This window comes from Xyrauchen texanus, chromosome 41, assembly GCF_025860055.1.
Source record: "Xyrauchen texanus isolate HMW12.3.18 chromosome 41, RBS_HiC_50CHRs, whole genome shotgun sequence".
Classification (NCBI taxonomy): Eukaryota; Metazoa; Chordata; class Actinopteri; order Cypriniformes; family Catostomidae; genus Xyrauchen; species Xyrauchen texanus.
The window spans coordinates 2,960,753-2,981,659 of record NC_068316.1 but is presented as its reverse complement, the minus strand read 5'-3'; the positions used below and the strand labels follow the sequence as shown (position 1 = coordinate 2,981,659).

Genomic DNA, 20,907 nt, shown 5'->3' with positions numbered 1-20,907 from the left:
GGGGTTCAGTGTCATGCCCAAGGACACTTCGGCATGTGGAGGCGTGTAGGCCGGGAATCAAACCGCCAACCCTGCGATTAGTGGCCGACCCGCTCTACCACCTGAGCCTCAGCCGCCAGATTGTTATTTCAATGTTAACAAATGGGCTACGAAAAAATAAACGTGATTCAAAAGGAAAACAAGTTACATTTTCGAACTCCATTGGCAAATATTGTTCCTCATTTTAAACATATACCCCACTAAATCTCCTTATGTCGTTTTGCTTCGTAACTATTTTTCCCTCTTGTTTTATAGATGTTTAGATTAGACATTTTTACCAGAAAATAAGGTGAAAATACTCCATAAGATTTTTTTTTTTTATGCATTGCATTATATTGCTCATTTACAACAATACTATTAATAAGAAGATAATCCGAACGCTAATTTTGAAACTTTTCGGGGGAAGGAAAACACAGTTATAGTGTGGATGAGAGATGTAAACATAGTGAAAGTAATGCGTTTTCAACATGTGGATAATGCCATTAGACACAGTTTTAAATGTAATTTTAGGCACAATTTCTTATTTTTTTGTATTTTATATTTGAGGTTATCTATATGACCCATGTTTCATGAGTTTCCTCCAATGCATCTTTGTATGCGTGTCCATGCAGGAGAAACTGTCATATCACCGACGCAGCAGGAAGTGTTTGTCCGCCGGTCTGTATCTGGGTTACCTGAAGCTCTACACCTCCGTAGACCAGATCAGAGTGCTCGTGTCACATAAACATCCAAATGTGCTGTGTCACACCAAAATACGAGACAACGGCCACATCTCCAGGTATGACAGAGCGTGTGGGTGTGTTTTACACACATGTCTGCATCTATTCATGTTTAGTAATTGTGTGTTTTTGTTTGTAGGGAGGAATGGCAGTGGCTTCAATCATTAACCTCGCTCGAGGACAGCGTGCAGGTGTGTGCCAATGCCCAAAGCGCTCCACATCGCCTCCTGGTGGACTTGCTAACAGCTGCCAAAGATTTGCTCGGCTACGCCAACATTCCTAACAACCAGGTCTGTGCAATCGCATGCAGGCGTAGATTTACTGAAGGTTCACCTTTTTGAATATAGCGCATTTCCCATAATGATCATGCTTTTTTAGTGCATGCCTGATGTAGGTATACTTTACCTTCAAATTGATAAGGGTAGCACGTGCAATGAGATTGTCTCTGATCTAAAGACCTAATGTGGACCCTGCTTTGAAGAATCTTAATTCTCTCTTTTCTTCATATATTAGGCACAAGATTTCCGTGTTTATGTAAAAGAGGTGGTGGAGTTGGGTGAGGGCGTGTCCTTTCTGTTGCTCCTTCCTCCATGTGAGGAGGTGTGTTCACCCCCCGGTCAGAATCATCTGTGTTCGCCGCGCTCGGGATTCTTCACTCTGCCGCTGCAACTCTTTGAGTTAGGTGAGCGGACGCAGACATATACGTACCACAAGTATCACCTTTCAGTTTGCAAAGACCTGTGCACTCATAACCCATCTCTCTCTTCTTCTGTAGTTCATTTTGAGTCATACAGCCCTCGTTTCATCGCTCTGTATTGCCGTGCATGCGCCCTGTTGGGTCTGGAGTCTCTGATGTCCCAGCAGTCTCTGCGGGAAGCGTTCTCTGAGTCAGAGCTCGTTTCTGCCAAACACAAACATCAGCAGATTGAAGAGTATTTGCAGGTATTTCTGACCTCTGTGCAATTCAACACTGGCACCCCGTCGTCCACAGTTCAGTTTTCATAGATGTACCCGATGAAGAGCAATAAAAGAAAGAACAAACTGTACAACTGCCGGAATTCACAGTATCATCTTTAATGGCTCAAGATCATTAGGTTCATAATCACAGTGCATGCGAGGCAAAGACTTTATAAATATATTCTCGGGATGTCCCGATTCTGATACTGTGCTCACATACTTGTATAAATGCTCAGATACCAAAAACCGATACCACCTGACGTACTAATGTCATTGCATGGACATTCAGCACACACATTCAAATCGCGATATGTCCTAATGTGATTGTTAAACCTCAAAGGTTGCTATTAATTATTAATTATTAAATTAATTTAGTCTGCATGTGCTGCACACTACAAAGTGAATGTGTAAAGCCTGCTGCTCGTGCACTGAAAACACCTCATAATAAACATCATGCACGCTCTGTTTGTAGCAGATGACGCTTTGCACACTTTGTAGCATGCAGTACATACAGGCTACATGTTTATTTCATTTCATCACAGCGTTTTGTGGTTTAATAATCACAATAGGTCATGTTGTGACGGAGGTGTGAAGCAGACTGATATATATCACTACTGTACAGTTATTTAATATTCACTGAAATAATAATACAAATATTATATTTAAGCAATATCTCACATCTGTGATGCTCTGTTGTGCATCATTAAATCTGACAAATAAAAATACGATTTTTGTATTTCGTATAATTTTTTTATGATAACAATAATATAAAGTTATGTTGAAAAATAATTATTTGATTAAAGTTTTTTTTTACTGCATTTACAGTATTTAAACACCTTTTTTTATTATAGAATTTAATTAAACTGTTGAGGACAGAATTTATAAAAAATAAAACTGAAAAACAAAATTTAAAAAATTATAATAATTTTTTAAATAAAAGGAAATTTGAAAAAAAAAAAAACATAATAATAAATTGACTGATTTCATAGGTTCCTACATGTTTAAGGAATAGTTCCCAAAAAATGTAATTCTCTCATCATTTACTCACCCTCATGCCATCCCAGATGTGTTTGACTTTTAGAAGAATATCTCAGCTCTGTAGGTCCTTACAATGCAAGTGAATGGGTGCCAAAATTGTTACCCTCCATAAAGCACATAAAGGCAGCATAAAAGTAATCCATACGACTCCGGTCAGGACTTGTTGATGTTTTAAATGTATTGGCAAATGTTTACATTTATGCAATTGCTCGAGACTCAAAGACTTTCAATTAGTCAAACTCCCAAGACTTTAGGAAACGTTTAATGTTACTTGCATTGATGCTATTTTATTTATTTCTTTATAATGTTTGTTTGGAAAATTTTAATGAAACATTATATTTTAACATATTGTTTCCTAAGAAGGAAAGAAATGCATTTTGACAGGTAAAGAAGTATATTTAGAGTAAATTTCAGCACTTTCAAAATCTGCGATTAATCACGATTAACTACGAACAATTATGCGATGAATCGACAGCACTAGTTTAGAGTGATTATTTTTATATATCAAAATTCTCTAAATTTAATGATTTTTTTTTTTATAGTTTTGTGACCGCAAAAAAATCATTTTTTTTTTTTATAATGTATTTTGAGGATCAGTTGCTGAAACATAATAAACATGTTATCCTCAAATCATCATTCTCACACTATTGTATTTGAAAACTGCAACATAAAAAACAAAATAAAACCAAAAACAGGTATTGAAGTGACAAGTACCGAAACGGAAGTTTCATATTCCTGCATATTTCTGCAATTGAGTTCAAACCATTAAACAGACTTCAGGCAGGATTTGATCATATTTTCTTTCTTAAAAGTTTGAAAATTAAAATATATTATATATCATAATTAAAATGTTCCCCATTATTATTGATATACTTCTATATGTAGTTATTTTAAGAATGTTGTGGTGGTCTAGAAGTATATTACACACAATTTTACTACATTATGTAAATGTATGAATTTTATCTTATATATATATATATATATATATATATATATATATATTCCTAATATTTAATCTCAAACATGCTCTTTACTGACATTGTTTGGAGAAACTATATTAGGGTCTTAATATTTGAACTATTAATAGAAATGGCTTGTTTATTTCGCTCTTTGTAATAATGTAATAATTTGTGTTTTTAGACTATAATTTCATAGTTTATTATTGAAAGTCTGGATCTAAAGGCTAAAACAGCTAAATCAAGACATAAAAGACATTGACGACAGAATCACCCATATATAATAAATACATATTTTGATATATTATTAGTTTAATTCATTTTTGTGGTCTTAAATTATATTTTACAGCACTGGAGTAAGTCACTATTTTAGTAAGTCATTATTTAATGAAACATTAAAAAGGGATTAAATGATAAAATGGTATTTTTCCATCTTTAATAGTTCAAAGCAGAACCCTCATATCATATACAGAATAAATCTTGTGTTTTCTATGTCTCTGTAGCATATGGAGGACCTGTGGCATGATGCCAGGTGGATGGTAGATGTTCTGCAGTCTGCTCGATATAAACAGCAGAGCTCTGGAGTGAGTCTGGGATGGATTATTGACTTCTCCAAAGAGAGTTTTCCAGAAAAAACAGTTTCCACCTCCTCACAGCCTGACTACCTTCCTTCTCCAACCCCTTCACCAGAGACTACACGAAAACTCAACGGTGAGAGCGCTACTCCTGTCTGTACTGCTCTACCTCTCCATGCCCACTCCCAGTTTTCAGAACCTTGAAGGTGTTTGTCCTTTGTTAGGTAGTTTTGGGGGTATTATGACATCAGTAAATGAAATGTCTTTCTGTCTCTCTTTCTCTGATTTGGAAAAACATGATATTACCTCGCTTGTGAGAAATGTAAAAATGTTTCATTTTATTTTATTTTTTTGTTTGTTCACTATAGTGCATTTTTTGTCAACAACAATTTATAGTGACCAGAGGTTGCCCAAAAAAAAAAAAAAAACGTAATGCTGTCCATATGACTAAAATACAATGTTTCATGTAAAGGGAAGGAAAGATTTTCAGTAAATAAGGACTTTAAGCTCAGATGGGCCCTTCTAGCAGAAAGCTCTCAAACATTAGAATACAATCAGCCTATTTGTTTTACTCACAGACAAAAATATCACGTGTAACAGCTAAGTGTATGTATTTATTTTGGTGTTGTTTATATGCCGCTTTTTCACTTATAACTTCACGAAACATAAACGGAACATAAAACATCACATATCATTATTTAGAAGAGCTGATTATCTTTCAAACGAGTCCACACACAAGATAATCAGATGTATAGATCTTTAGATAATCCACATGAAGCACAATGTTACATATGACCACCAGGAGATGGCGCCAAATACACGACACAGACTCAATGATGCCTCAAATGACACAGAATGAAACTTTTGGACACTATGATAAATTATTTTTGTAATGCTATAACTTTTCTTTGCTTTGTTGGATCAACACAAAATTTTTCTCAGATACAGTTGACATGATTTGGAACCAAACAAAAGCATTATTTACACCCATATATATATATATATATATAATGTAAACAATGAAAAATACGGAAAAAAGAAATATATTTTTGTGATTTTTCAGCTGTATCTTAGGCCAAGAGTCTCAGAAAGTATCATAATTTATATCATAACATTTTTTAAAGTTTTATTTACAGTGATACCAAACATTTGACCCTCTTGTTTTTTGTTTTTTTGTCGAAATATAAGTCTTTAATTTTGGGTATACCACTCAAACAGGAAATCTTTAAAAACACCTTCAAAGCTTAAAGTGTTAAAGGTATTTTCCAGGTTCAGTACAAGATCAACTAAATATGGATTACCACAAAAATAATTTTGAATCATCGCTCATTTATTTAAATAAAGGTTTTAATCACGATTAAATTAAGGCACTTACTGTCCATAAACGTAATAATGCACACTTTTTTCCAAAGTATACCCACAAGACGTGCATTATTCCTGTTAACATGATTTTTGTGTGAAAAAATCAGGGGTTTACTTGCATTGCATCATCATGGAAAATAAGTTGTAATATTGTATATAACTTTTGATTAATAAGATTAGTAAGCGATTTTATCACACTAAAATCAAGTTAACATTTTATATAAATATATTTACGTTTTATGGCGTTACTTTTGAAACAGTGAGTACTTTAATGTTTATGAACTGAACCCATGCACCATTGTAAAAAATTATTTCAGAGTAATCAGCATTATGGTGATGACGTAGTGGCTAAAGCACAGGGCTGTTAATCAGAAGGTTGCTGGTTCAGTCCCCACAGTCACCACCATTGTGTCCTTGAGTAAGGCACTTAACTCCAGGTTGCTCCGGGGGGATTGTCCCTGTAATAAGTGCACTGTAAGTCACTTTGGATAAAAGCGTCTGCCAAATGCATAAATGTAAATGTAAATATAACTTCAGAAGACTTGGAAAATAGTGCATGAGACGTATGGACTAATTTAATGGTGATTAGCTTTACTGTCCATGCTTGACTACCAACGACAGTTGACTGAGAGTTGTTTATGACTATCCCTTTAAGAAGACTCTTTCTATCATTCTCTCTCTCTTTACAAGATCCCCACAGTCTGTCTGATGAAGACAACACATCTGAGGTCTTCCACACCACAGACAGTGTGTATACCTCCAGTGTTTCCCAAAGCACCAGAGAACTGGACCTGCTTCCACCCTCCCCAACATGTTTCCGAGCCGTACCGTCCACCCACCTTTCCTCCTCGTCACAATCATCGCCTCACTCCTCTTTTTGCCAGCCCGACGTCCTGCAAACCGGAGGAGGAAGTGTTGTGTGTGTGAGCAGACGGGAGAATACAGGACTGAACGCATTAGATGGTGATTTCATCCTTCCCAGTCGTCAAATTGAACTGTTGCGAGTCACAGAGAAGAGAACTGCGCTGTGTGTTCGCACGAGCAGCTTGGAATACCCGCCCCCTGTCTCAACAGCAACCACGCCGACCAGCTCCGCCTCCCATAAAGGCTGGACACGCCCTTCCTCGTTCGATCTGTGCTTTTCAGCTCACGAGCCCCGCCCCACACCTGTGCGCACCCTATCAGAGGACAGCGGCGCAGCAACTCTCGGCCCGCTCGACTGGTTCACCCCTGAGAACGTGCCACAGCACGCTGAAGGTTTACCCACAATACCAGACTGGGCTACCCAAAGACACCAGTGTCAAAGTGAGTGTTTACACTGCTAAAACATGTTCTTAATCAGTATGTTGGGCTTTTTTTACAGTTTATAAAAAACACAAGTCAAACGAAGATTTTTAGAAGAATATCTCAGCTCTGTAGGTCCTTACAATGCAAGTAAATGGTGACCAGAACTTTGAATCTTCAAAAATCACATTGAGGCAGAATAAATGTAATCCATAACACTACAGTGGTTTAATTCAAGCCGACAGAAGCACTATGATAGATGTGGATGAAAACATCAAATTTAAGTCCTTTTTTACTTTAAATCTCCACCTTTGACCAGTAGGTGATAAAAAGTGAAAGTAAAAGTGGAGATTTATGGTGGAAAAATGTCGTAAATATTGATCTGTTTCTCACTCAGACTTATCAAATTGCTTCTGAAGTTATAGATGTCGTATGGATTACTTTTATGCTGCCTTTATGTGCTTTCGGGAGATTTACGTTTCTGGTCACCATTCATTTGCATTGTATGGACCTACAGTGCTGAATAATTCTTCTAAAAATCTTCATTTATGTTCAGAAGAAGAAAGTAAGTCATGGATGTCTGGGATGGCTTGAGGGTGAGTAAATGATGAGAGAATTTTCATTTTTGGATGAACTGTTCCTATAATATCATTATTTTGTATGTTTTTATATATAGATTTAATTTCTTGTTTTAAGGATGTTTACAAGTTTTTACTGGAAAACAAGATTTTTTTTTTTTGCAGTTTATGCTAATACTCTGAATTGGCTGGGATCCACTACAATAAGACTTTTTTTTTTCTTGTAAAAGATGCCTACACTTTCTTAAAACAAGTGATATGATGCAGCGTCAGAAATTAACAGGGGCTTGGGGCAAAAAAAAGTACATTGGAAATGACAAAAATGCCCCATAAATTCAAAATGTGTGGGCAAAAAATGCCCCCGTAAGTTCTTATGTGCACTCCAAAAAAAGATTGAAGCATTTCAATTTCATAACAAAATTCCAATTTCATTGAGTAATCTTTAGTAAAATACTATAAAAAAAAAAACATTATTAAATAAATATTTTAAGTTGTATTTAATTTTGTTTAACATTACACAATTACGTTAGCAATTTCTTGATAATATTTAAATGGGTAAATCTTAAAAATTGGCCAAAAAACAAAAGAAAGTTTCATTTGTAACATCTGATATATTCCTTCATATTCTTATCTAGGCCTAGAGTACGGTACATATATATTGCATAAAACATGAGATATAATTACTTTATTTTATATTAATTTATGTTAATAAATTGATTAATTGGAAATATTTGACAAAGTTTTTATATGATTAGAAAACATATGCCCTCATAAAGATAAAAAATGCCCCTTAAAATCCAATGGCCCTTAAAGGGGTAGTTCATCCAAAAATGAAAATTCAGTCATTGTTTGCTCACCCCTGTGTTGTTATAACTCTATTTGACTTTCTTTCTTTTTCTGAACACAAAGGGAGAAATTGTGAATAATGTTGTGCTCAGTGATGTCATACAATGGCAGTTTATGGTGACCACGTCTTCAAGCTTCAAAAGAACACAAAAGTATCATTCAGAAGTCTAATTAATTATTCATGAGACTCATGATTGTTACAAGTTTACGAGAAGATTTGATGAGAAACAAACTGAAATATAATGTATTATGTATTGCATTGTGCGTTCATGATAGGACACGAGAGCAACAGTTCACGCAGGTCTCGCTAACATTGGGGGCGTTCAAGAGAAAATTCATATTGTTGATCTAAAAACAGTGATAGTGACAACAGAACACAACTGCACACAAAACAGAGAACAGAACTTACTAAACATGTCTGAAGAGTTTGTAGTTGAAGAATTGATGCATTTCTATGCCCAGCCATATTTTATTGAATGTTTTTGGACTGGTGCCAGTTCACAGTGGATGGAGTTACCTGCGCAATGCCGAAAATAGAAAACAAGTGATTGATAGAATATACCGTCGCTCGTCACGGCTGGTTAGGACAAAAACTCTGATTACCCTAGAGAATATACCTTTTATCGCATGTTGTTTGCCGTCAGGTTAGGACACGCTGTGACTGTGGCGTCCTGTCGCTCCTATATGTTTCTGTTTGATTTCCAAGTACTTCATTTAAAAAATAAGGCTGGGCATAGAAATGCATCAGTTCTTCAACTATAAACTCTTCAGACATGTTTAGTAAGTTCTGTTCTCTGTTTTATGCAGTTGTGTTCTGTTCCGTTGTCATTATCAATGTTTTAGATAAACACATTTTTTTTTTTTTAGCTTGAAAGCCCAAATATCGCGAGAACTGCGTGAACTGTTGCTCTCGTGTCCTATCATGAACGCACAATGCAATACATAATACATTATATTTCTGTTTGTTTCTCATCAAATCTTATCGTATATTTCATAACAATCACGAGTCTCATGAATAATTAATTAGACTTCTGAATGATACTTTTGTGTTCTTTTGAAGCTTGAAGATGTGGTCACCATAAACTGCCATTGTATGACATCACAGAGCACAACATTATTCACAATTTCTCCCTTTGTGTTCAGTAAAATAAAGAAAGTCATATAGGGTTATAACAACACAGGGGTAAGTAAACAATGACTGAATTTTCCATTTGGGTGAACTAATCCTTTAATGGAAAAGTTCATTTCTGAGTCTAAAATGAGTTAAGATATTAAGTCTTCTTTTCAGAAAACAAAATGTAGTGACGTTCATGAATAATTTATTTGCCAGTGGGGTTATTATATTATAATTGCATTTCTGCATCTCAATCTAAACGACTACATCCTCCGTCTGCTGACTTTGTGTTCATGTGTTTGTCTATTTCTTTAGCTACGTGTGACTACAGAGACATCGGCGAAAGAGATGGTTCGTTTAGTAGTCCAGGAAATCAACGCGGTTTGTCGCCACCTGCTGAAAGCCACCCAGCAGTGCACGTGCACGACAGAACAATGCGGCTACCCAACGTGTGTGTCCGAGGTGTGTGTGTACGAAACCGAGCAGCTGGAGCACTTCGGGCTCGTTCTGTTGGTGGAGGGGAGAGAGAAATGGCTTCAGGATGATTTCTGTCCGCTCACGCTACAGAATCCCTGGACTCGTGGGAAACTGTGCGTCCGTTTCAAAGAGTACTCGCCACTCGCGCTGCAGTACAGCCGAGCCACTACTGTTTGACACCAATGCACAGTTACGATCACACGTGTACATAAACACATTCTCACACACAAGCTACGTGTATCGACTACTGATTTTGGTGTTTTCCTTGTTGCTTAGTTTTAGTTCACAAGGTCTCACCTTGGGTTTACTTACTATCTGCTCTGATTATCACTGCTTTTAACTGCACTGCACAAGCCTTGATTCTTAAAGGGATAGTTCACCTAAAAAACAAACAATTCTGAGGCTAACCTTCTGCCTAACATCTCCTTTTGTGTTCCACAGAAGAAAGAAAATCATACAGTTTTGGAACATCATGAGAGTGAGTAAATAATGACAGAATTTTTCATTTTGGGTGAATTATCCCTTTTAAAAGATTACATAAGATGCCTTGCATCACCCTGCACTACCAATAAGTGTTTACAAGGGTGACGTACACACGAAAAAGTTTTAGGAGTGACAACCACATTTGAATCAAGTAAGTTATCGTTTGAGTTTGTACAGAATACTGGAATCACTTCCGAAGTTTCAGTTGATATTTTTGACCATAGTGAAAAAATTAAACGGTTAAAAAGTTTTCAACTGGACCGCAACAGAAAGGAACAAAATGTAGATGTCTAAAAACTCATTTCAACTTGAAACGGCATCTAAAAAATGCGACGCTAATGCACGAACCAAAAGTTACACGGAGCGCAATGGAATGAAACAAAACACAGGTGTCAGCGATGTTCAATTTGAACTCTTTTCACATCTTCCGGCACACTAATACACAAGACTCAAATTTAGGTAAAGTGCATCAGAATGTAAAAAACTTGTGTTTTTTTATTTTTATTTGAATTGTTATCGATTTGACGACATCTTAAAAACGTGATGCATACGTGCGGGACACTGAAAACGTTTAGGTGGAGCGCAAAGCAATGGAACAATTTTATTTTATTATTTAAAATATTGTCAACTTAAAGTGACAATAATGGGACAAAACTTACATGAAGCGCAACGGAATTAAATATAACGAACATTTAAAAAAATGGAACCGTTTTCAAATTGAAACTGATATTCGAAAAAGTTACACTGAGCACAATGGAATGAAACAAAGGTTTCGCGAAACTCGTTTTTTAAAAGTTACACTGTTCTCAGCTTGACACGGCGTCTTAAAAATATGATGCTAATGTGCAGGACACTTAAATGATTTGATGGGGCACAACGGAATGGAACAAAATGCAGGTGTCTAAAGACTCGATTTTTTTTAAGTTGAATTGTTTTCTATTTGACATACTATCTTAAAAAGGTGATGCTTATGCACGGGATGGATATATTTTATGTTTATGCATTTATTTTTTTATTTGAACTATTTTCAACTTAAAACGGCATCTCAAAAATCTGATGATAATGCACGGGACAAAAGTTACATGGAGCGCAATATTAAATAAAATACAGGTGTCTCGCATTTTTAAAAGTCGAAAGTTTTCAAATTGAAACGGCATCTTAAAAACACAGCGTGGAACAAAACACGGACAATTTTAAATTTGAACTCTTTATATCTAATAATGGCGCACTAATGCACGAGATCATCTTAAAAACGTGATGCTAATGAAAACAGTTCAATGGATGCAACGGAATGGAACAATTTTTTTTATACTTGAACTATTTTCAAATTAAAACGGCATCTGAAAAATGTGACTGCAACGCATGGGACAAAATTAGCATGAAGCACATTGGAACGTAAAGAAACGCAGGTGTTACGAAAAAATATTTGTAATGTTAAATTGTTTTCTATTTGACAAGATATCTTAAAAATGTGATGCTTATGTACGGGACATCGAAAAAAGTTAGATGGAGCGCAACAATATATTTTTTTAATTTAAACTATTTTCAACTTAAACAGCGCCTCAAAAATCTGACGCTATTGCACGGGACAAAAGTTACATGGAGCGCAACGGAATGAATTAAAATACAGTTGTCTCGCATTTTTAAAAGTTGAAAGTTTTCAAATTGAAACAGCGTCTTAAAAAAACAGAGTGGAACAAAACATGGGTGTCAATTTTAAATTTGAACTCGTCATATCTAATAATGGCGCGCTAATGCACGAGACTCATCTTAACAACGTGATGCTAATGAAAACAGTTCGATGGAGCGCAACGGAATGGAACAATCGTTTTGATTTATTTTGACTATTATTCAATTTAGATGTCAACAATTTTAAATGTGAACTTTTTTTTAATTTGACACGGCATCTAAAAAATGCCACGCTAATGCGAGGCTCACTGAAACAAGTTACTTGGAGCGCATGGGACTGGAACAAAACAAAGGTGTCTCGAGATGCGTTTCAGCTTGTTTCGGCAGCTTCGGGACGCTAAAAAAGTCGCAATGGTGCGTGTTAAATAGAAGAGTCCCTTTTATAAAAACGTGCTCTCTTGTGACCTCACAGCATGACCCCGAATCATTTGTAGAAAGTGGCTGTCAATCCTGAAAATAAGTACTATCTTGCTGTAACTGTATAATTGTAATGTACAAGAAGGTGTAAATTCAGCTTTGTTTTCTTGTTGACAAAAGCTCTTCCAGAAGTATTCACAAGTGAAATGTTTACAGTCAGATGGTGGTTTGATCTCGCCAAACAAACTTTATGTCCTGATTTCATTGCATGTGGTCAATACTGCGGTCACGTGCACTGCAGTGTCCACTCTTCCTCAGGATACTGTAATGCCCTTCCACCAAATTTCCATACAGTCACGGCAGCCGAAAGACAGTGAAGGAATCATTGGGATACTCTTGACGCCGTGGGGTAACCAGGTGCGACATCACCATTTTTCCATCAACACTGAAAGTGAAGAGAAGCGAAGTCACGACCAGTCGGATCATACTCGACGTTGAATATACAGCTATGTGGAGAGGAATTTCAGACCAGTAGTATTTTGCAGTGGGCGGAGCTACTCAGAACGCCCAAATGCCTTGTCGCCTGTCTTGGTCATGTCTGGTTAGGACAAAAGATTCATGTTTTATCACGTTATCGAGTCATGTCTCGTGAACTACTGACACTGAATTACTGAAATGCACTTGAAAATAATTCTACACTGAAAATACAAGAAGAACAGAAGCTATTTCCAAATGAAAGTGTGGTTTTTGATCATGTGCTGTGTATGTAAAGGAATGAACAGACTCGATAGAAATATCAACACTGTTTCTGCAGGGCTGGATTTCTGTCGTGTGGTTTCGCAGACGGACTTTTCCAGTTTCTGAAGACTTCATTTGTTGATCTGTGTTTGTCTGAGCAGCGAGTAAAGCGCTTCATTTCTGCTGGTTGATCTTGTTTCAGTGCTGTGAAGTTTATTATCGATATTGTGTTTACTGTCTTCATTTCACGACTGTCTGACGACACACACACACACACACACACACACACACACACACACACACACACACACACACTGGTGTACAGTAAACGTTTGCTGAACTGTTTAGTGCATTAATATGTTGCATCGTAGCTCAGAAGCAATCTTACAAACACTTGAGCAGAGTGACTCGTCGTAAAGAGTCATGGTTCAGAGTGACAAACTCAACTAGTGATTGTGTGATTTGACATGATTAAAGATGTCAGAAGTGTGTGTGTGTGAGCGAGACAGAGAGTGTGTGTGTGTGTGTGTGTCTCTGTGTGCATGTGTGTGAGAGTGTGTGTGTGTGTGTCTCTGTGTGCATGTGTGTGAGAGTGTGTGTGTGTGTGTCTGTGTGCATGTGTGTGAGTGTGTGTGTCTGTGTGCATGTGTGTGTGTGTGTGTGTGTGTCTCTGTGTGCATGTGTGTGAGAGTGTGTGTGTGTGTGTCTGTGTGCATGTGTGTGTGTATGTGTCTCTGTGTACATGTGTGTGAGAGTGTGTGTGTGTGAGAGTGTGTGTGTGTGTTTGTGTGTGTCTGTGCGTGAGTGTTAGAGTGTGTGTGTCTGTGTGTGTGTGTGTGTGTGTGTGTGTCTGTGTGCATGTGTGTGAGAGTGTGTGTGTGTGTGTCTGTGTGCATGTGTGTGTCTGTGCGTGAGTGTTAGAGTGTGTGTGTCTGTGTGTGTGTATGTGAGAGTGTGTGTCTGCGTGTGTGTGAGAGTGTGTGTGTGAGAGTGTGTGTGTGTTTGTGTGTGTCTGTGCGTGAGTGTTAGAGTGTGTGTGTCTGTGTGTGTGTGTGTGTGTGTGTGTGTCTGTGTGCATGTGTGTGAGAGTGTGTGTGTGTGTGTCTGTGTGCATGTGTGTGTCTGTGCGTGAGTGTTAGAGTGTGTGTGTCTGTGTGTGTGTATGTGAGAGTGTGTGTCTGCGTGTGTGTGAGAGTGTGTGTGTGAGAGTGTGTGTGTGTGTGTGTGTCTCTGTGTGTGTGTGTGTGTGTGTGTGTGTGTGTGTGTGTGCATGTGTGTGTGTGTCTATGTGCTTGTGTCTGTGTGTGAGAGTGTGTGTGTGTCTCTGTGTGTGTGTGTGTGTGTCTGTGTGCATGTGTGTGAGAGTGTGTGTGTGTTTGTTTGTGTGTGTGTGAGTCTGTGTGTGTGTGTGTCTCTGTGTGAGTCTGTGTGTGTCTGTGTCGTGTGTGTGTGTGTGTGTGTGTGTGTGTGTGTGTGTGTGTGTGTGTGTGTGTGATGATCCTAGCATGAGCTCATAGTCTTATGGCTGTCCAATTGTTGAACATAGTTTTGAGCAGCTGCTGTCTGTGTGTGTGTGTGTGTGTGTGTGTGTGTGTGTGTGTGTGTGTGTGTGTGTAGAGTGTATCACTTGTGGGGACCAAATGTCCCCATAAGGATAGTAAACCCAAATTTTTGACCTTGTGGGGACATTTTGTCGGTCCCCATGAGGAAAACAGCTTATAAATCATACTAAATTATGTTTTTGAAATGTAAAATGCAGAAAGTTTTCTGTGAGGGTTAGGTTTAGGGTAGGGTTAGGTTTAGGATAGAATATAAAGTTTGTACAGTATAAAACCATTATGTCTATGGAAAGTCCCATAAACATGGAAACACAACATGTGTGTGTGTGTGTGTGTGTGTGTGTGTGTGTGTGTGTGTGTGTGTGTGTGTGTGACTGTACTTTACTACATGTGTTTATATGAGCGTTCCTTTATCAGTGGCATTTTCTCTCGTCTAATTCAGATTCTCTTCTCCACAGTGAGATGCTCAATGCATCTGATGATAGCTGATTTTATTCTTTCTTGATGGGACACATGCAGATGCTAACTGGAATTACTCACAATGTGGCAGGTATTAAACAAGCAAACATAATGAAACCACATTGCCAAACATTCAGTCTTGGATCAACTATATTCTGCAGGCAGATTTTTACCGATAGGTTTAAATGTGTTGCCGGGACAAAGGTATTATTCATGAAAGTCAGGTCGGATGTGTGTTGTCACATGTTTTAAAAGTAATACATTTAGACAATTTATCAATGACAATATTTGTTGGCCAGAACAATGCTTATGGCCCTTACCCTTTCCAGTTTTTTTGTTTAATTAATAATTTGGTGGTTTATAATAATTTTTTGTTTTGTTTTTGCAAATCTAGCTGAAAAACCTATCACCGGCTGTTTAAGGCAGGTTTAGATTCTGTTTTGGTGGTTTTAATAGGCGACGATGGGGGAACGTGTCCCACCCATTGTCCACATGAAGCTTGCACCACCTACACATTAATTGCAGGTTCCATTGTGACAACATACCCCATATTGTGTGACAACATGCCTCACTATAGAGCCTGTTGTCACAAAAGGTCAATGCATGGTCGATGAACTGTATCTTATTTTTCCACAATCAATAACTTTTTTTACAGAAAGACAGATAGATGGATGGATGCATAGATGGATGGATGGATGGATGGATGCATAGATGGATGGATGGATGGATGGATGGATGCATAGATGGATGGATGGATGGATGGATGGATGATAGACAGATAGATGGATGGATGGATGGATGCATAGATGTATGTATGGATGGATGGATGGATGCATAGATGGATGGATGGATGGATGGATGATAGACAGATAGATGGATGGATGCATAGATAGATGGATGGATGGATGGATGATAGACAGATAGATGGATGGATGCATAGATGGATAGATGGATGGATGGATGCATAGATGGATGGATGCATAGATGGATGGATGGATGGATGATAGACAGATAGATGGATGGATGCATAGATGGATGAATAGATGGATGGATGATAGATGGATGGATGGATGGATGGATAGATAGACAGATAGATGGATGGATGAATGGATGGATGGATGGATAGATAGATAGACAGATAGATGGATGGATGAGCATGGATGGATGCATAGATGGATGCATAGGTGGATGGATAGATGTATGAATAGATGGATGGATGGATGATGCATAGATGGATGAATAGATGGATGGATGGATAGATGGCTGGATGGATGGATGCATAGATTGATGGATTCATAGATGGATGGATAGATAGACAGATAGATGGATGATGCATAGATGGATGGATGGATAGACAGACAGACAGACAGACAGACAGACAGATAGATGGATGGACGATAGACAGATAGATGGATGGATGCATAGATAGATGGCTGGATGGATGGATGCATAGATGGATGGATAGATAGATAGACAGATGGATGGATGGATGGATGGATGATAGACAGATAGATGGATGCATAGATGGATGGATGGATGATAGACAGATAGATGGATGCATGGATGGATGGATGGATGGATGGATGGATGATAGACAGATAGATGATGGATGCATAGATGGATGCATAGATGGATGGATGGATGCATAGATAGACAGACAGATAGACGGATGGACGGATGGACAGATAGATGAATAAATATTGTGGCAAAACAAATATGTGAACCTTTTGGAATTTCTCATCTTCATCAAAGAAACAATCATAGACAAACAATAATGTGCTAAAGATAACAATACACAAACAAGTATAATCGTTCATGTCTTTATTGGACACATCCCATTAAACATGCACAGTGCTTTACATCAACGAAAGCTAATCAGAGTCAGGAGTTGGCAAACCTGGCATCCCGTTAATGAAATAAGATTGGAGGTGTGGGTTAGAGCTACTTTGACTTATAAAAAGTCCTCAAACATTTTGAGTTTCAGTTCACTAGAAGCATCTGCTGACGTGGACCATGCCTAAAAAAAGAGATCTCAGAAGACCTACGATCAAGAACTGTGGCTTTGCATGAAGCTGAAAAGGGTTACAAAGTTATCTCGAAGAGCTCAGATATTCATCTGTCCACAGTTAGATCAATCTTCTATAAATGGTGATTTAGTACTATAGGTACTCTCTCTAGAAGTGGCCGTCCAGTCATGATGACTCAAAGGGAACACCGCAGAATGCTCAATGAGGTACAAAAGTACCCTAGAGTGACAGATAAAGACTTGAAGGAATCACTGGAACTGGTTAACATCTCTGTTCATGAGTCTGCTATACAGAAATCATTAAACAGGTGTTCATGGCAGGACATCACAAAGGAAGCCGCTGCTTTCCAACAAAACATGACTGCACACCTGAAGTGTGCCAAAGACCCCTTGACACTCCACAACACTACTGGGAGAATGTTTTGTGGACTGATGAAATTAAGGTTGAATTGTTTGGGAAGAATATGCAGCACTACGGTTGGCATAAAAAGGGCATCACATACCAACATGAAAACATCATCCCAACGCTGATGTATGGTGAGGAATGGTGATTTGAGGCTGCTTTGATTATCCACTACAGAATGATGACAAAAAAAAGAAAATCCACCTTTTGGAGTGTCCCAGATAGACAGTGACTTAAGTGTCCATATATGTTTTTGGGGCATGTTGTTTAATCAAATAAAAAACAGCCATTTAATTGACTGAATCAACACTGAGTGAGTCACTTTTACTCACCCACTGTGGGAAACACTTGACAAACACACACGCACACTCTCACAAAAACAGCTCTCACACAAACAAACAGAGACAACACAAACTGGCAGACCACACGCACCATGGTATACAAGCGCCCCTCACACACACACACACACTCATTAAAGTGCAGTGAAGCATGTAGAAGACCACACACATGCTGCACCTTTAAGGTCGTCGCTGTGACAGTTATCGGCAGTAACCTTAGAATTGCAGCAGGATTCTCACACCTCCTAATTATACCTTGTAGACTCTGGGAAGACCTGTGCTAAATTTAGACCTCAGCGGATCCACAAATACTGCTAGCAAAACATTCCCAAAAGACCCTGAATGGATTTGATTCACAGAGTTAGCCAACTCGCCTGCAACGCTGCATTGCTCTGTTTGAAAACTGCCTATATAGACAGCATTTTTAGGAATAGTGCACCCAAAAATGGTCATTATTTACTCTCCCCTTAATGTTGTACCAAACCTGTATGACGTTCTTTCTTCCGGGAAACAATAACAATAGTTCAATCTAATTCAAATGGACTGTTTGAACCAATGTGTGTGTGTGTTCTGTGTGTATTTATGCTTACACAAACAATACTTTAGTCTCTTTAATATTTAAGCCATTTAATTGCATGACAAATTTCTAGGGCTGGGAGCTGATTCCAAAAATAATTGATTATTTGATGCTGAGGTGTTGGGCATCGAAAGTTGGAGTCAGACTAATCGATCATTTCATTCAAACTATCAATCAAAAATAGTGTGAAGGGGCACCTGGGTATCTCAGCGAGTATTGGCGCTGACTATCACCCCGGGAGACACGAGTTTGAATCCAGGGCGTGCTGAGTGACTCCAGCCGGGTCTCCTAAGCAACCAAATTGGCCTGGTTGCTAGGGAGGGTAGAGTCACATGGGGTAACCTCCTCGTGGTCGCTATAATGTGGTTCTCGCTCTCAACGAGGCATGTGGTGAGTTGTGCGTGGATGCCGCGGAGAATAGCGTGAAGCCTCCACATGCGCTACGTCTCCATGGTAATGCACTCAACAAGTCACGTGATAAGATGCGCGGGTTGATGATCTCAGACGTGGAGACAACTGAGATTCGTCCTCCGCCACCCGGATTGAGGCAAGTCACTACGCCACCACAAGGACTTATTGGGACGACGCATTGGGAATTGGGCGATACAAATAGGGAAAAAAGGGGAGAAAAAATAAATAAATAAATACAAAATAAAATATTCTTTAAAATGAAGAAAATTAGTCTTGAATCAGATCTGGGAATCGATTCCGAAAACCTGGAATCAGAATCGGAGTCAAGTACAACATTTCTGGAATCAAACAGCCTTAACAAAATGTACATATTAGGAATTAAGCATAATATCAAGTATTTAATTACCGTAAATACTTCACATTTATACTTAATTTATAATAATAATTGAATTTGATGGAATTTATTTTTCACACAATTAATATTGCATAAATCTTACAACATATTTTTTGAGTATAGAGTATTGCATTGTTATCCCAGAAGGCTTTTTTTTTTTTTAAATCCACCCTATATGTTGTATGAGTAAAAAATAAAACGTTGATAATAAACGTATATTTCATTCAATATCAAAATGCACTAAAAAAAAATAGTAAAATCTAATTAAAATGGACAGTTTTACCCAATATTTGTGTGTTTTCTGAGTCTGGAATTGAATCTTGGGATGTATCCTATCGATTCTGAAAACCTGGAATCAGTATCAGATTTGGCACCCAATTTGGAACGCCCAATTCCCAATGCGTCGTCCCAATAAGTCGTCGTGGTGGCGTAGTGACTCGCCTCAATCCGGATGGCAGTAGACGAATCCCAGCTGCCTCCTCGTCTGAGACCGTCAACCTACGCATCCCCGTGGCTTGTTGAGTGTGTTGCCACAGAGACATAGCATGTGTGGAGACTTTGCGCCATTCACCGGCATCCACGCGCATCCACGCTCAACTCACCACGCGCCCCACCGAGAGCGAGAACCACATTATAGCGACCATGAGGAGGTTACCCCATGAGACTCTACCCTCCCTAGCAACCGGGCCAATTTGGTTGCTTGGAAGACTTGGCTGGAGTCACTCAGCACACCCTGGATGCGAACTAGCTAGCGAACTCCAGGGGTGGTAGCCAGCGTCTTTAACACCGAGCTAGGCCACATCCACACCAATACATTTTAGTTTGAATGCATCAATCTTAAAAATCAAAGTCGAATGGTGTGGACGCACAAAGTTGCTGTCTGCACAACACAAAGTGTTGCATATCAGCCATCCGAGAGGTTCCAGTTTTGTTAGGATGCTGCCTTAGAAGGCAGCTGCCTATGTAGGCTGAAGACAGCAAGGCAGCTCAATAGTTTTGGAGTAGAGCCCAACTCTCTCTATTTCTCTCTCTCTCAATATCAACTAGGTGTCAAGTTAAAAATAGATCTTATTTCGTAGTATTTTAAATATAATATTAAATTAAACATCTGTTCTTTACATTACCGTACAGGCCCACATGAATACCGTGTTATATGAATATGGTAATCAAATGATATATGGACACTCATCACAAAGTTCACCTTCTATCTTTAAACTGCACAAATTGCATCTGCATTGCAGCCTGGTTTTCCCATCACATTAAATATCGCCGGGCTTCGACAGGTCCCTCCGGTGGAGGGGGCGGGGTGTCTGATTACAGTCGCGAATGATAACGTACGTATTGCTGCATCCGTTGGTCTGATGTTCTGTGAGACTGTATGTGCGTTTATAACAGTCTGGATATATGAACTGACATGTATGTGCATAAATGCGTCTATGTGGTTCACCTGTTGAATGCATGTTGTGTGTGTGTGCCGAAGCCCACTGAGACAGACCCCCTCCCTGCTCGGGACCCCTGGGGGCCCGTA

At 38.5% G+C, this 20,907-nt stretch overlaps 1 protein-coding gene across 1 annotated transcript in view; it reads left to right on the top strand.

Annotated features, from left to right (window-relative positions):
* LOC127634199 (ankyrin repeat and fibronectin type-III domain-containing protein 1-like) overlaps positions 1-13,394 on the top strand; it is a 97,283-nt gene extending 83,889 nt beyond the window's left edge. The window contains exons 16-22 of the mRNA XM_052113648.1: positions 651-817; positions 898-1,048; positions 1,272-1,440; positions 1,534-1,700; positions 4,213-4,420; positions 6,337-6,951; positions 9,784-13,394. Coding sequence (XP_051969608.1) covers positions 651-817; positions 898-1,048; positions 1,272-1,440; positions 1,534-1,700; positions 4,213-4,420; positions 6,337-6,951; positions 9,784-10,013 — 1,707 coding nt within the window. The 3' untranslated portion in view covers positions 10,014-13,394. The remainder of the gene's footprint in view (positions 1-650; positions 818-897; positions 1,049-1,271; positions 1,441-1,533; positions 1,701-4,212; positions 4,421-6,336; positions 6,952-9,783) is intronic.
* The last annotated feature ends 7,513 nt before the right edge of the window (positions 13,395-20,907 follow it).